Source organism: Erpetoichthys calabaricus, chromosome 9 (assembly GCF_900747795.2).
Source record: "Erpetoichthys calabaricus chromosome 9, fErpCal1.3, whole genome shotgun sequence".
Classification (NCBI taxonomy): domain Eukaryota; kingdom Metazoa; phylum Chordata; class Cladistia; order Polypteriformes; family Polypteridae; genus Erpetoichthys; species Erpetoichthys calabaricus.
In genome coordinates, this window is record NC_041402.2 from 42,130,973 (window position 1) to 42,147,908 (window position 16,936).

The 16,936-nt window shown below is 38.2% G+C and overlaps 1 protein-coding gene across 2 annotated transcripts in view; it reads right to left on the bottom strand.

The window, feature by feature from the left end:
• Positions 1 to 16,936, bottom strand: part of slc12a3 (solute carrier family 12 member 3) — a 45,309-nt gene that overhangs the window by 22,961 nt on the left and 5,412 nt on the right. The window contains exons 3-11 of one of the 2 annotated variants that reach the window (XM_051931678.1): positions 14,267 to 14,342; positions 13,638 to 13,733; positions 9,626 to 9,765; positions 8,109 to 8,219; positions 6,028 to 6,139; positions 5,588 to 5,718; positions 4,548 to 4,632; positions 4,269 to 4,423; positions 1,238 to 1,345 (exon numbers count right to left, since the gene is read on the bottom strand). In XM_051931678.1, the coding sequence (XP_051787638.1) occupies positions 1,238 to 1,345; positions 4,269 to 4,423; positions 4,548 to 4,632; positions 5,588 to 5,718; positions 6,028 to 6,139; positions 8,109 to 8,219; positions 9,626 to 9,765; positions 13,638 to 13,733; positions 14,267 to 14,342 (1,014 nt within the window). Of the gene's footprint in view, positions 1 to 1,237; positions 1,346 to 4,268; positions 4,424 to 4,547; positions 4,633 to 5,587; positions 5,719 to 6,027; positions 6,140 to 8,108; positions 8,220 to 9,625; positions 9,766 to 13,246; positions 13,343 to 13,637; positions 13,734 to 14,266; positions 14,343 to 16,936 lie in introns of both variants that reach the window. The other variant, XM_028809372.2, reaches the window with a different exon arrangement.

The following is a 16,936-nucleotide window of genomic DNA, read 5'->3' on the forward strand; positions in this document are numbered from 1 at the left end:
CCCACTAACTGTGTACTATGTCAATTAAACAGATTTGAGGTTAAAGTATCAGAATATTCACTTAAAAGTGCATATGGCACATTTGTATCAGAAATAAACATAATTAAACAAAGAAAATGAACCACAAAAGACAGTTACGTTTTCATAAATAAAACACTTCTACCTTCGTTCATACCTGTTCTTCAAATTTAGTCATGTGGTACTGGAGCTTAATCCAGTAACAACCAACCACAGATGTGATTAGGCCACACAAGCATGACAACGTGTGGTTGTCCACCTTAAGGGTCATCAGCCAAACCATTGAAAAATAAGGAAAAACAAACTTTCAGCTTATTTTAGCATTTAGTGTTCCTCCTTGCATATCCAAATATCCACTCCAGGATGACATTTTAGTAATGTCACTGCCACATATGCCAGGTATTAGGTAAAAAAATCAATCTGACAAAATGCCTGCTGGTGCAAATTTTTTATCTCAAGCAGCAATGCACATAAAGATAGGAAGAGGCATGTAAATTCCACATAGAAGGCAGGCCAGTACAGAATTGAACTTAAGCCTGAGAACTATGAGATACTATCACTAGCTATCATTACATGTCTAGACAGTCTGTTTGGTCAAAGCCTTGACCCAAGGAACTCATAAAATCATTATGCATTACAACTGTTTATCACTCTAGCACGGCTCAGTGTGATTTACAAAAATTGAAATCATTTTAAGGATGTTCTTTAAAATCATACTGTATATAGCCACTGCCTCTGTTCACCTGTCTACCTGCTTTATCTACCTTACTGATATACTTTATTCTACTTGCAGGGTTTCTCAGATGTCTGCATAATATCCAAAGCCTTAGGATATTTGCTGAACAGATTCAAACCAGTAAGGTTGATGAACAATGTGAACAGAACTAGAAGCTCAAGTACTAGTTTGTATCCTACAAAACACCTTAGGATGGCATTTCCTATAGAAAGGTACTTAATAAAATGAGGGTTCTTTGTCTGAAATGTTCTTCCTTTACAGATTGCAAGAAGTTTGACAAATAAATTGTTCTTTGTTTTTTTCATGTTTGTTTATGTGCAGTACACAGTATAGAACAGTAATTTCCTTTATTAATAATCATTTGAACATCTCTTGCTTTCTGGCATCCTTTGCAGCATAGAGTTGACATTTCTTATGGATATGTGAACCAAAAATTGATGGATGCAGTCTTTAGTCTCATTCAAATAAAAATACGATAATAACCTGGAAGACTTTAGGCGCTGAAACAAGACAAGCCAAGGCAGATGAAAGGGTTGCCCCAAAGATGCCAGCAGTGATCAGGGGTGCAAAACCTGATACCATGCTCATAGACTGCAATGAAAGCAAAACAAAAAAAATAAATAAATAAAATGCATATAAATAAAGTATAAATGCCATATTCAAACTATTGGAACTCGTGATGTAAAAAGTACAGTGTAACACTATGTTATTGTGGAGCAAAATATACTAACTAACTAAACAAGGTATAGGAGTTATGCACATGACCATAAGCACTTAGACTTCTCATTTGCTTTCTTTTTATGAGCCTGTTGTGGTGTGCAAAATCTGTACATTTTGGTCCATATTTTAATTATATTTTGCTCAAGACAAAACAACAGATAAACTTAAATACAGATCACTTGCATGAACAGTTAATAGTTAAAGGCAATCTGTTTTCTTGAATTGTATTAGTAATCAAAGCACAGTGATTTCTGTTGCACCAGGTCTAAATTGTTTTACAGCTTGGGAAAAGAAGACATGCTATGGTTCAAGCTGTATCCGATTTACTTTACAACCCACTAATAGAAGGAGATGTTGTGGGACTAGAAATTGTCAAACCAGTTTACAGCTTGAGACAGGAGATTGGTGAAACATCAAAAACTGTATTGCTTGGGAAAAGGGACATACTCAAACTGATGAAAGAGTTTGAGTAAATTCATTCATCATATTGACAGCCAGCCAATATGGTGCATGTAGCAATCATATTTTGCAAAACTCCTGTGGCATTTTTAAATAAATATGATGGACTCAACAAAGAGAACAGAGCGACAGAAGAAGAGGACAAAACAACGTCAGAAAAAGATGGCGAGAGTGATATCAGAAGACAGGACAAGAGCAACGTCAGAAGAGGGTGCCAGCAACGTGCGGCTGTTTCCATCTGATTGTCAGCAAAGCATCTCACGAAGAACTTTGAGTGCTAGATGCTTCCCTGGGACATTCATCCTTGACATCTTTACATTTTTGTAAGCTTTTTCTAAAGACTATATGTCTAGACTTTACTATCCATATTTTCTTTTATGCTTTTCTCTACTGGTATTATTGCTCTTTAATAATACCATGTTGCTTTTAACTTTCTATATTTTGACTTCACATCTAGAGTGATTGAAGTAATATGGTAATTTTTATTTAGAGCACCTGGAGCAGTCGGAGGTTTGCCATACGCTCTGATCTGCAAGGTTTATTAAGGCTGAGGTTGTGAGCTCCACCCAATAGTAGGGAACAGTATGTAAAGTAAGGCATTCTTAGTTGATAAATGGCCTATAGCCAAGGATGTTGAGCCTTTGTATGTTTAAATGTATTCCTAGAGACTGAAGTAATTTTTGAGATATATTTTAAATATTGTATGTTGTTCATGCCGATAATAAGTAAGTCCCTTCAACTGCTAAGAGAGTGACAAGTTGTGTTATTCATAGGGCACTTGTGTGGTTAAAAGTGCTAGAGATTAGCCAGCTGTATGTGTGTCATTCATGGGGCACTGTTGTGGTTAGGGACAGTGTGTATGTAAAGTCTCTTGAAGTGCTAAGAGAGCGGCAAGTTATGTTTTTCATAAGGCACTCGTGTGGTCTTAAGGTGCTAGAGATTAACCAGCTGTGTGTGTGTGTCATTCATAGGGCACTGTTGAGGATCTTTGTGCATGTGTATATCTATGTATGTGTGTATTAATCTTAAGGTGTGACAGCAGACCAACCCAGTAACGAACCTGATGAGTACACTTATCCCTGAAGAAAATAGGTAAAGGGTAAGTAGAGGGAAATATCACGATAACACAGGGCCTTTCCATGAGAGTATACACTAAGAAGAAAACAATATAATCTATACCTAGCTTATCATTAGGGATGCTCCGATACCACTTTTTTGGAAAACGAGTACGAGTACTTGCATTTCAGTACTCGCCGATACCGAGTACTTAATAAAAACATGATTTAAATTTACAGGTAACAGGCAGCCAGTTGGAGCGTGTGCGCGACACACGGCAGACTTGGGAGCCCTGCGTCATTCATGGCTTTAATCATGTTTTTGGCATTGTCACGAAGCACAACATGTACTGATGTTTTAGGTATACCCCATGTCTGGAGCATTTCCTCAAACACATGCGCTATAGCCTGGCTGGTGTGCGAGCCGCGGAATTGTTTCGCATGTAATATGGCTCGTTGCGGCGTGAAACTCTCGTCTATCCACTGGGAGGTTAGGCTAATTAGCGACATGGGGCTAACACTGCTTGTCCAAATATCCGTGGTGAAACTAAATGCAGAGGAGGCTTGCAGTAGGCTGTGGATATGTTTTTTCACGGAGTCGTGTAGCTCCGTGTCAGTCATGTAGCGGCGGCTTGGGACATCATATCTGGGCTCCAGAACATGGAGGAGACGCAGGAATCCCACATTTTCTACCTCCGAGAGTGGCTGGTCACTTAATGCAATGTACTCGATAATTGCCTGTGTTATTTTCACAGCACGTGGATTGTCTCTGGACATTTTCTCTCGTCTTGCAAGAGTTTGCTGCAGCGTGGGTTGTGTTGGTTTAGAAGCGTGGGTAAACTCTTTGTACTCGTTGTCGTGTTGGGATTTTAGGTGCTTGATTAAATTACTTGTGTTAAATGCGCTACCTTTTGAGCCTCCTCTGGACAATTTCGCTGAGCACAATTTGCAGTCCGCCTTTGTTTTTTCGTCTTCATTCACTTTGAAATAGTTCCACATGGCTGACATGTCTCGCCTCGCCTTCTCCCCGCTCTGAGCTGCAGCCGGGGCCTGGGGGCGGGCACTCGGCGCCTGTGATTAACCCCTTACACGCCGCTCAAACATAGACATTTCTCAGACCGTGGTATCGGTCCCCGGTATCGGGGGACTTTTAACGAGTACGAGTACTTTAGAAAATGTGGTATTGAGGCCAATACCAGATACCCGTTTCGGTATCGGTGCATCCCTACTTATCATCATTAAGTGGTCAAGCACATTAACTTGAAAACTTGATTAACTACCTGATAGTAGTTGATAAGTCCATACTGGCAATTTTCTTCCTTAGCACAATCAGTAAAGTTCCACCCATAATCGCATCCTAGTCCCACGCAATCCGTTGAGGGTGCCAATAGAGTATCATTTAGGTTTCCTGACGCATCACGAATAACACAAGATCCTGAAAAACAAAATGTCAAACAACTAATCAAAATCATCTTTCTGAAACAATTAAGCATTTCAAAAACAGGCTGCAAAACACAAAGAGAGAGTCATTCAGAAATAAAAGCGCAAGAGTGTCTTACCAATTGTAGCAGAAATCGCCAGGTAGGACACTGTTGTCCAGAATATAGCCATCATAGTTCCTTTTGGAATTGCTACTGTAGGGTCCTGTCATTTATAAAAAGAAGACACAGATCAGTCAAGAGGTAAAAGCCTGCCGCTATATAATAGCACAGCTTGAAATAAATCAATCCTTTAATTTATTTGCCCCTTTTTAACAGCCTGTAGCATAATGTCTGTAGTAAAACTAACAGCCTTTAAATTATATAGTGCCTTTCCACAGTGAACACCATCACAAGGTGTTTTTTTATACAAACACGGTATAGTACTCATTTCTAGAGCATGAGTGGGTTAATTGACTTTCATGGAGTGACACAGTGATTCACGGGAATTTTAACTTCAACGTTTTAGCTACCAGATCACGTTGCCTTTCACACAGAGTCCATGTTGAAATGCACATAATGTATACTGAAACCATACTTTATATTGGAATGTATACAGAAGGCATACACAGTATACTTTAACCCTCGACTGAAACATTGTACTACTATAAACTATTAGTGTGCATTCAGTACTAAAGCTCATACATACACAGTGATATAAAAGAAGCCCTTTGTCCTGAAACACATATACGGCCCCTTAACAACTTCTACTCTTTAGTGAAATGATAGCACTAAAACATGAGCAATACACTAAAACACATGATCTTAAATGAAAACTGTACTCTTTACTGAAATATATCCCCTGTTCACTCTGTCAGCATTCACTTACCACTAAAAGACATGTAACATAAATGTGCCTGTGCCAAGATTCCACAAGACTATAAACAGTTAAGATTAGGGCATATCCAGTTCCCATACAGAGTATTTTGTTTCCTTTATTATGATGGTCAGTGCATATGAGGATGCCTGACCTCCATTGTATGCAGAAGCAAATGGTTGGCCAACAGCTGTTTATCCTGGAAAGTGGAGGTATCACAAAAAGAAGGTGTCCAACTTTGGACACAAGAATGTGGATCAACACCCTGCCTTTATCCACTTTCTGAATTCCTGTGTTCGCCTACCTTCAAATCGCCTGAGATGTTGGCCCCTGCTAAGATACCCGTTGCAGATGGGAAAAAGATAGAGAACATGCCGAAGAAGCTACCATCTGGTCCTCTCCATTTTGGCACAAAGTTTTCAGCAAATATGTCAGCTGAAAAAAGATATCAATTAGTCAAGAAATAAGGCAAATACAAATGCTTATCAAAAGGGTGTCTACAGCAATAATATGAAATCTAATTCAATGTTCATTAAAAATAAGCAACTCATATAATTAAAGTTAAGGAATGTCATGGAACTAATTGTAGTTTTGCTTTCTGTTACAATTTCATGGTGTCTATGGTCTCCTTTTAAATATCTTGACTTATTTCCTTGCTTTTTTTTGTACTGACATTCCCTTCTTTCTCCGGCATGGCTACAACCTAGCAGTCTTCAAATAAAATCAACATGTAGCCCCACTTGCCTCTATAGCTGAAAAAGCCTTTAGCTTGCTTCTCTGGGGAGGCTGGTATGATAGTTCCTACTATGTAGTTGGCGAAAGACACCATGATCACAATAAAGAAAAGAACCTGGGCCTGAAAGAACAAGAGCTTCATTAATTCACAACTTGCTACCATAAGATGAAAGGTCAGTACTTACAGTATATAAATTGCCCATTACATGCAGTAAATAAAAAATAAAGGATATATGCCCAGCTGCCAAGTCAATGTTCACCTTGTTGATGTGACACTTTGTTGTTGTAAATAAATTCACAATGCTAGAAGTTATGAGTTTATAGTCATAAAGTGAGTTGAAACAAAGGAAGAAGTGCCATCTGAAGTTAAGGATGGCTCATCAACCATCTCCTCATGTAATAACAGAAAATCAAGTTAAAATTAAATATGAAAAAAGTAAATTCTCTTTATTTTGTTCATTCTATCCATCCATTTTTCCGAAATGTCTTTTTTTTTTTTATCACAGAGTGCCTATTGCACCTTAAGAGAATTTCTGAAAGGCGAGAACCAACCCTGGATATGATACCAGCTCAAATTAGGGCATAACCACTCATACAGAGCCAACCTAGAGATGCTAATTAAGTTAACATGTTTCAGATATTGGAGGAAAATAAAGTATCACAACAAAATGCACAAGGACATTGGTAGAATGGGAAAAGCACAGGATTCAAAACCACATCTCTCAAGAGGCAGACCCACTAACAATGTCTTAATATGCCACCTAGGCCTTCATTTCAGCACTATTTACTTATTTGATCAAACAATTCATGTATTTATCAAAAAATAAAAAAACATTTTGAGAGAAAGAAGCATTTAATTGAAACAGTACTGTGTTGTTCACTGAAATCAAGTACCTCCATCCCTTTCATAATTTTTTGAATACTTTTGGGGCCAATGCTCATTGCATTTAACTCACAGCAGAGTATAGCATGTGTCGCCTGGAATGACAGCTATATGTTTCTAGATCAATTTACTGAATGTTTTTTCTGTAATTTTTGTCTTTTGCCCCAACTCTGTCTAACCTCTCTAAATGGAGAATAAGCCAAAGGCAATTCAGGTAGATGTGCATAAGGAGTCCTGGAACATGGATTATGTAACTAACAGATAAAGCAACACAGGCACATTCTGTGGAATTTCTTTGTCTTAATCTTCAGCTGTGTTAGGTGACTTCAAATTGGGAGGTTGTAAGACAGTGAGTATCAAGAATATAGACTGAGATTTACATTCAAAGAAAATTAGAAATAAGAGTGTGCATGTATAAAGTGTTCCTTGTGATGGACTGATGTCCCATCTAGTGTTCTTGCTTAGTGCTGCTCCTTGCTGATAGGCGTATGCTCCCTATAACTTCATAAAGTGTAAAAGCAAATAAATAAGTGGATATCAAAATGTATAGGCATTAACTGTTTTGGGCATAATGCAAGGCAGTCTTTTTTAATTTTTTTTTTTTTTGGTCTTTCACTTTCTCTCTTTAATTGCAACTTTACAAAATAGGAGGTTAGGGATGAATATTTTGTCACCTGAATGTTAAAATAGATATGGCAATACAATAGTCAATATCAGGTAAAGGTTATGTAAAAGTGTTATCCCACCTGAAGTAGTGTTCTTTCCTGACTGATCTGATCAAGTTTTTTGCATTTATGTTCCATTTTGCACATTTGTATCTTTGTCACCTTCCTTGTCTATGCAACAACTGAGTATTACTTACTGAAAATGAATTGTACCAGGCTTGTGAGGTCTCATAGGTTATTACCACATTGATATCACAGTTCCACATGTATTCAGTTGATTAATTGGGTTTAGATGTATTCTAGTTGTTTTATTGTGGAATCACGCCATGATCCATCCTAGGTCATACATCTTGTACTGTGGTAACTGCTAGTGGTCAGCTGCAAACCTGCAATGTCTGGATTACAAAGGCCCACAGAGGCAGCCCCCTAAATTACTAGTTAAAGGGACAACTTCCATGGCCAATCTTTCAGGTAATGCCACTAAGCACTGCAGGCATACTATACTTTTATATAAGAAAAAGAATAAACAGACCAACACAGACCTTTGCCTCCCATTCCATCCCAGCAAGTGAAATGCCAAGTAGACAGGTTACAGTAATGACACCAACAATTCGGATGTCATTTGTTGGATCTACAATAGTTGAGTCGTATTCCTAGGAAGAGATAAAATGTTAAACTGGGCAATTTTGTAACACAAGTGGCAGCACGAATGCATATACTGCATGTTAGTATTGTCATGAATTAGGAGTCTCAAAATACATAATATCAAAAATACTTCCAAAAATGCCCAATAGAGGAGGATATCACCATCAGAGTTTGGCTAGTAATAAGGGTAAATAAAGTCTTTATAAATAAAAAGATTTATTCTGCATAAAATGCTCTTCCACAAGAGTTAGGTTTTGTAGGAGCACAAAATGCAAAAAGGAGTCACCTGTAACACAAAAGTCAATCCAAAGGAATCAAGTCCCAATACAAAGTAGTAATTTCAAAAATCCAAAGAATTACAAAAGCACAAAACTGTATAAAGAAATAGCAAACTCCTAAGGACACTCAAGATGAACTGCCAGGAACTGTGGGAGACCTTCTGGATTTATAAGTAGAGGACAATTCCTGGCAGTGATTGGCAGTTTGCCCCAGCTCTTGGGCAAGCCACCCACAGCGTACATGGAGCAGCACATGAATATAAACACAACCAACAGCAAATAAGCATAAATACAATTAATACATACAAAAGACTCAAAGATTAATAAAGATGTGTTGTAAAACAACACAACACACAAAGCTAGACAGAAATAAAAATAAATGTGGTCATATTAATTATATAGTTAAAGGTTGATATGGTAAAAGATTGCACAGTAGTGCAATGGTGTGCACTGCAGCCTCACAGTTCCTAGACCTGAATCCCACCTTGATCACCATCTATTAGGTGCTGGCATGCCTTCTCTGTGATCATAATTTTTAGAGGTTAATGAAGAATCTAAATTGGCCTTGTACATGTATGTGTAGTCTGAAATGGACTGACATACCATCCAGGATTTATTTCTACCTAGAGACTGATGCTTCTGTGTCAGGCTCCAATCTCCACCAATCTTACAGTGAAAAAGCAAGCTCATAAAATGAGTGGATAATTATGGAAATTCTGATGTATAAGACTTTAACATGACTGTGCATGGCTAATTAAAGGATCACTATGATCGTATGATTACTGAAAAGGTAAGATGACAATCACTTTTTTTAGAAGTATCTATTTTGTAAACCCACTTTCTCCAATACAAGGTTGCAGGGAGCTGTAACCTAGTCTGGCAGCATTGAACCCAAGTCGTAAACAATACCCGAGTGGTTGCCAGGTGACCCAAGCTCATTTATACTTGGCCAATATTGAGTCAACAATTGTTCCAAACCAGAGTAACTCTAACCTTGTAGACACAGAGAGGTTGAGAAAGCTTGAACTCAGATGGGGCTGATTGAAACTGGAGGCAGCAGCAAAAATCATGGTGCCAATGTACTGTCCCACTTTTAAGATATGAATCATAAAAAGTGAAGAAAATTAACATTTTACCTTCAAAAGATCCCGGACAGTTTCTGCAAAGCCCACTGTGTGCATGGCCACAGCCACTGCATTTGCAAATGCAAAAATTAATCCAATAGATCCTCCAAGCTCAGGCCCCAAACTTCGAGAGATAAGGAAATATGTACCTCCTGCAGGACAATTAATCATAGACAGTTTTTTAGAGAGTGACAAAGTTGAGTAAAGAATGGATTTGTATTCAGGTGTGAACTTTGGTTCAGACAAAGCAGCATGCTGTAAGCCTGGAGGTAGCTTTTTTTTTTCACTAATCTGAAATGACTGTATGACAAGAGCAAGGAAGGGGTTGAAAAATACTAACAAAGCACTCATGGGCCTCAAGGTACAGCGAGTAATGAGTGTAACCATCTCTTTACTGACTGGGTGATAAACTGGTTTGCTATGACATCATACTTAAGCAGCCCTTGATTAGGGTGTCAAGCTCTGACACATTGCCTTACCTATATTTCCTTGGAGTTTTCACACTTATGAAGCTCCAAGTCTCAAATGAAAATGTGAAACAGCACATCATATAAGTGCTGGGTAAAACCTCACTATTAGCTGAAATGCTTTAATAAATTAATGTAAATGTACAGATCTTGTTATAAAAGCACTGAGTCATGACAGACAGGTCAAAAATGTACACCCTGAAGGCTGCTGTTAGTGTTGTGCCATTTGTAGAACATAAGTAGGTGCATGGATTCACTAATAATATGGTTCCTTAGAAAACCTTCCTCTAACTGAGTCATGGGCTGCTGGTGACAATTAGAAAATCTCTAACTGCAACCAATCACCCTTGCAAATAATGTGCCAGAATTATACTTTACATTAAATTTTAACCTGCAGCAAAATGTTCTTGCTGTACTTTTAACTGTGCATTGTGGCTACAGTCAAAATATTCTTTGACAAATGGTTAACTGTAGCAGTAATTAGAATTGGTTGCTTAACCTGTCAAGATCACAGCTGGCATGCAATGATATAAGCCATATGTTCACATTAAATGACAAAACAATTTATAAAGTGATGCTTCCAGAACTCTACACTATTTCATAGTCCCACTGCAGATTAATCAGCAGCCTGCAAGCAACCCAACTTACCTAAGTGTGTGGTACCTCGTAGACTTCAGGAAAATGAGCATTGAAAGAGACCCTGTAGGAGTACAAGCTGAGGTTCAGGTGTAGCTCTCCTTCACCTTCCAGAAATGACTTAAATTCTTTTCCAAAGTGAATAAACAACAACCTTATCCTTCTACTCACCGTAACACTTAGACAGCAGAGAATACCAGACTAACAGATGTGCCTAAAATGTACTTTCTTCACAAGAGGTTATCTGCCAAGTACCCTGCTCTTTGTGTCCCTTGATTGTGACCTAAGAAGTAGAACTTTTTCAGTGCTTTCCTGACAATCATTGTAAATTTGTAGGTGAGAAACTAAGCGCTTTGCTGTGTGATTTCATCAACACAAGGCTGGATTTAAGCCTAGTTTAAGCCCACTTATTCTGCATACAGATGCTGATGTTGCTCCATGAGGGGCTCCACGGGTGTCTGAATTAAGAGATGTTACTTGTAGGATCCACAGAGGCTTGTGCTGAGCCACTGCTCTTTTCATTTTATAGATTTATAGGGTCATCATTATCACATGTACAGTCTACAGTGAAATTCTGACTTGCATGTGCTAAACAACATGCAAGACATCATCACTCCTCTGTGCTATAATAAGTGAGTATAGTATTCTTACCTCAATACTGTATTCCTTACCTGAAAAATCCGAGAATGCTTTTTTATTCTGCTTTTTATAATGCTTTTTAGCATTCTACAAATACATCTATATTTGAATATTTTAATAGATAGATAGATAGATAGATAGATAGATAGATAGATAGATAGATAGATAGATAGATAGATAGATAGATAGATAGATAGATAGATAGATAGATAGATAGATAGATAGATAGATAGATAGATAGATAGATAGATAGATAAGATTATATAGTTTCTCTGTATTACGAGACCAGTCCAGCTACTTGTAGGAGTGCACCACCTCTACAGTCACACCCTACATCCACAGAAACTTTATTTGTCCCTAGGGGGGAAATTTAGCTTTTTACTCTAGCTCTTTAAATAAATAAATACATAAATAGATAGATAAGTAAGTAAATAAGTAAATAAATATACACAATACACCTTTGTCTGAACACACACTAGAATGACTATAAAGAAAGAAAACTAAAAAGACAGAAAACTTCTGATTTGGCTGTCACAGTCAGAATGAAGCATTATGCAGATGTATTGCCGTCGATATAAAGGAGCACCAGTAGCATTTCTTGACACACTTCTGCTGAATAAGTCCTCAGTGTTAGTGTGTCAGAGAGAAGACGTTGAGCATTGTTCATAAAGGCACTCAGTTTTGTTTTAACTCTCTCCTTTACTATGGCCTCCAGGGGGTCCAGTGTGTGCCCTTTAACTGAGCTTACCCTTTTTAGCTTGTGAATTCAGTGGGCCTCTCCTAAAGTGATGTTACCAGCCCAGCACCTCACAGTGCAGAAATTGCACTGTCCATCACATCTAAATGACAACTGAAACTGAGTCAGCATAATAGTTAAAAAACATATAAGTGGTGAATATAAAAAAACAAGAATTCCTTGTCTGAAAGTATATAAACTTTACAAGTAGTCTGGTTGCTTCTTTACTGGATTATTTTTAGCTATTTATTATATTTATCCTTGTATGCTGTCCAGGGTTAAATGCTGAGATAATGTACCTTGTAAAAAGGTGCACATCTGTTGATATGCTGACATAAACTGAGCTGTAGTAATTAGACTAATGCTGCATTTCTTTAGTACAAAGAGTGTTTTTGTAACAACATAGGTGATGAAGGGAAACATACTAAAGACTTTAGTTAAATGCACAAGCAACACTAAATTAAGAGAATTAAAAGACACCATGAAGTCATGAATCCTCACAGAGAGAGGTCATAAGGAAATCTTGAGACTGCATGGTCCACCTGTGGACCCTTGTATTACTTGGCTCTGCCAAATCTTAAACCACCAGGTGTCACTTACTAACAGTTACAGTGAAAACCCGCTTCATCTACAGCCATCTAAGGACTGAGCTGGGTTAGCCTAGAATAGACCATTTGCATTAGATTTACTATAAACATTCCAAACAGTGGGAATGTTTTGAATCTTCTATATCATTTATAACATTTAAAATTAGTCTCAACAAGATCAGTCACAAAATACTTTTATAGAAATCCTATCCATATTTAACTTTTAAATTCACGTCCTAACGTTAAAGCATTCTCTTTTTTGGATTACTTTTAATTAAAATAAACAGGGCAGGGTGTTTAAGGGAATAAGGCAATGAGTCAGGGTTCAGTCCTCACCTCCAGCTCCCTGTGTAATTCCAACTAAATCGATTAACCTGCCATTGTGCTATAAGTGAGAGATTTGTGCACTGCTTTAGGATAACACGTCCCCTACGTATCATACTCAAAAATATTTTATTTGAAAATGAGTGCATTCCTCTGTCTTTTTTCCTTTTCTTTGTCATCGACATGCTCCTCCAGCAGCAGTACATCAGGTGTATCCCATAATATGTAAAAGGTTTTTGCCTACCTCCCTTGACCTTGCCGTTGGTGGCGATTGCAGATGTTGATAAGCCTGTGATTCCAGTGATACAGGAAGACATGATGATTATTATCCATGTTAGACCTAAAAGAACAACATTTTTAAAGGCATGGAATCACCATCAATGCATTAGCCTCACTGGGCAGGAAAAGACGTGGAATTTCTGATCCGCACCTAAAAAACAAAAGTTCTAAAGGAAAAAAAAAGAAGGCTCCCGAGTTGCTATGCATCGTCCACACTGCAAACCTGGGACTGGAGAACAGTGCTGCTCTCACCTGTCACTAGCCAGCCACGGCTCACTCAAGAATGTCCATTTCCATCTGGAGAACTTGCTTTATTATGGCGGTAAGGGGCTTTTTTTTTAGTTTAGGTAAAATACCTGATTTGACTTTTCCATTTGTGGATATCGCGGAAATTGACAAACCCGTTATGCTTGTAACTGTTACAGACATGAAGACAATCAACCATGTCAGGGCTGTGGAAAAATAATAATAATCCACATTGTTACAATTCTAATGTCAGGTGAATTATTTGTTCATACATTTTAAAACTTTTCTTGTATTGGATAGCATGGCATAATACATCTTGATAGGAGGCTGAAAACACACTGACCAGGCATCATCTGACATTATGTACTTGTTTGTGGAATGTCAGGCTTAAAAAGCACAACAAACATTTATGAGATTTTTCTGGGCTTCAGTCAACTACATATGGCCATTATTGTAAGCTCTCCATGATGTCTTCACACTGAATACACAATTGGCAACGTACACACAACTAGAAACTGTGTGACAGCAAGAGGAGCAACTGACTGTTATGTACAGTAACTACTGGGAGCAAAGTCAAAGAAAGGGATCCTATAGGGGTAGCCAGTTAATATGAAGAAGAACAGAAACATTAAAAAACTCAAATAGCAAAAGTGTTCATTTAAAGTCAAAATTATCATGTTGCTTACACAGAATTAGACCCAATATTACAGATGAACACCTAAGAAAAAATGATACATACCAATGCCAGCTTGAGCAGTAATCCACGGCAATCGTAAGTACAAAATGACTCCCCAGATATTGAGCATACATCGAATCTGTAGAGGGTGAAAAAAGTAAAGTGCAAAAATAGATTAAACTGTTAGATATGGACAACCGAAGGGAGGAAGAACTCTGAACCTACTGACAAGCTAATGGGTATACAAAAAGTCATTGCTGTTATTACTACTATTTTTACCAGTTTTTGTACTAAATTTTGTATTATAATTATATTACATAACACAATATTTAGTGCTACTGTCTCACATATCAAGTATCTTATGTTTAAAGACCTTGACATCATTGGGACTGCCCTTGATTGGTTTAAGTCCTACCTCTTAGGCAGATCATACTATGTGTCCTGGTGAGGAGAGGTGTCAAGGGTGCACCAGTCAAGCATGGGGGTGCCACAAGGTTTGGTGCTGGGCTCTTCTCCTCTTTCTATAGACCTCCTCACTAAGCTCCATCATCCTGTCCTATGATTTTTTTTTATCATGCTGATGATATTTAGATGTACATGAGGACCACATGGTATCAGTTAGATTCTCTGCCTGTCTCACTAATATCGCAACATCGATGAAGGAACACCATCTCCAGCTCAACATGGCAAAGACAGACCACACATTTACACTGAAGTAGAAAACTGATTCTGTGAACCTTGTCCAACTATTTACCACCCCATCGCTGTTCACCTCGGCTCACTATCACTGACACACGCCAAGTCTGTATGCAGCTTTGGGATGGTGATCTGTGACCAGCATTCCTTCACTGACCATGCTGCAATGGTTTTTCATTCTTGCAGACATCTGTAAGGTTAAGCCACATCTGACAGTCTATGCGGCACAACTGCAGGTCAAGTCTTTGGTTTTGTTACATCTAGACTACTGCCACTCTCTGCTGGCAGGAGTACCAGCATGTGTCACCAGCCACTTTGGAAGATTCAAAAAGCAGCAGCATGTCAAATGTTTAACCAACCAATGTGGGCACATGTCACTCCTCTCTTCAGATCACTATACAGTATTGGCTCCCTATAGCAGCACTATTAATTTCAGATCATTGATGCTTGCCTACAGAGTAGTCAATGGATGAGCACCTACATACTGTATATGGGGACACTTGTGGGGTCTTAAGTTGCTTCTCACCCACTCAGGTCTTCTGATGAACAGTGTCCGGGAATGCCACCCCTGTGTGGCATCATATCTTCAATCCAGACTTTTCATGTGTAGCTCTTAACTGGTGGAATGTACTGCCCACCTCCATCAGAAATCCTGTCTTCTTCAATGTGTTTGAGAACCATTTGAAGACCTGAGCTCTTCACTTATGATAATCAATTTTGTAACCTTGTCCTGTAACGCTTGTTCCCAAACAGTCCCCCAGACTGATGTTTATTCAATTATGTTGACCTCTACTTAAATAAAAGTATCTGCTGAGCAAATACATGTAAATGCAAATGGATAAATGTACTTCCAGGGTGGGCTTCATGCCTCACAACTCCAACACAGATGAAAGATGCATTAAAGTGTATAGATGAGAGGATTATTTTTATTTATATAATTTCTATTAGATATTGTTGAAATTATTATTTTAGTTAGTGCTTTTTTACATGTATTAGCATTATTATGGTTATACTTGTATTGTTATAATTTGTATTACTGTTCTTGTTGTAATTGCACTTTTGACTATTGTTACTATTACTTTCAATAATACTCTGGTGTTACTATATGCAAACAAACATTCCAATCCCAAAAGAGCTTACATGCAAAATTATTAGCATTTTTTTCCTATCTGTTCATGACGGAAGCTTGAGAAATAATTCCACCTTTGAGAGGCAGTGCACATCTTCCTTTGATAACAAACACATTTTGCCCAAGCGTGCTTTAAATTATGGCTTTTATTTTTACGCAATGGTATTCTTTATCAAACAGACAACCCGTCCTGTCCTCCAGCTGCACCAGGGAAAGCTCCCACTGTAACTGGAGGGCAGATGAGGACTCTGCTTACAGGACGTCAAAAGTACGTCAAGCTTCTACATTGTTCCAAGAGATACCTGTGATGAGCAGTTTTTTTTATAATATCACTTTGAAATTAGGTAACAGCGCTCTGCCATCCTCTTCCACACCGTGAACCCTTGAAAAATTAACCAACAATGAATGGCCTGGCTTTGAACATGAGGGCACAATGGCAGTCAGTGACAGTGTAGAATTTAACATACAAACACTTACTTCTGTGAGCCTTTTGTGACTTTTGAAGGCTACACCATCATGCTAATTATAATTTTTGACTATAGATAACTGGATTCAAAGGTTCTCTTAAATGTGGTGGCTGTGCTTTTATCCCTACACTGTTGTACCCATAGCAATCTTCATTCTGTAGATAATTATTTGAGCTTTATTTAAAAGCTTAGAACTTCATGGTAGAACCACCCACTCATCCATTTTCTAACCTCCCTTATACAGGGCAAGGTTGCCGGATAGCTTTTGCCCAACATGACAATGACTGGGAACAGTGCTGGAACAACACCTGGATGGGCTGCCAGCCCATTGCAGGGTGAACACACACCCGCCCACACAGATGGGTCAATTTAATGTATTTCTAGAAGAGTATATTCAGTAGCATAGTGGTAGTGCTGCCTCGCAGTAAGAAGACCAAGGTT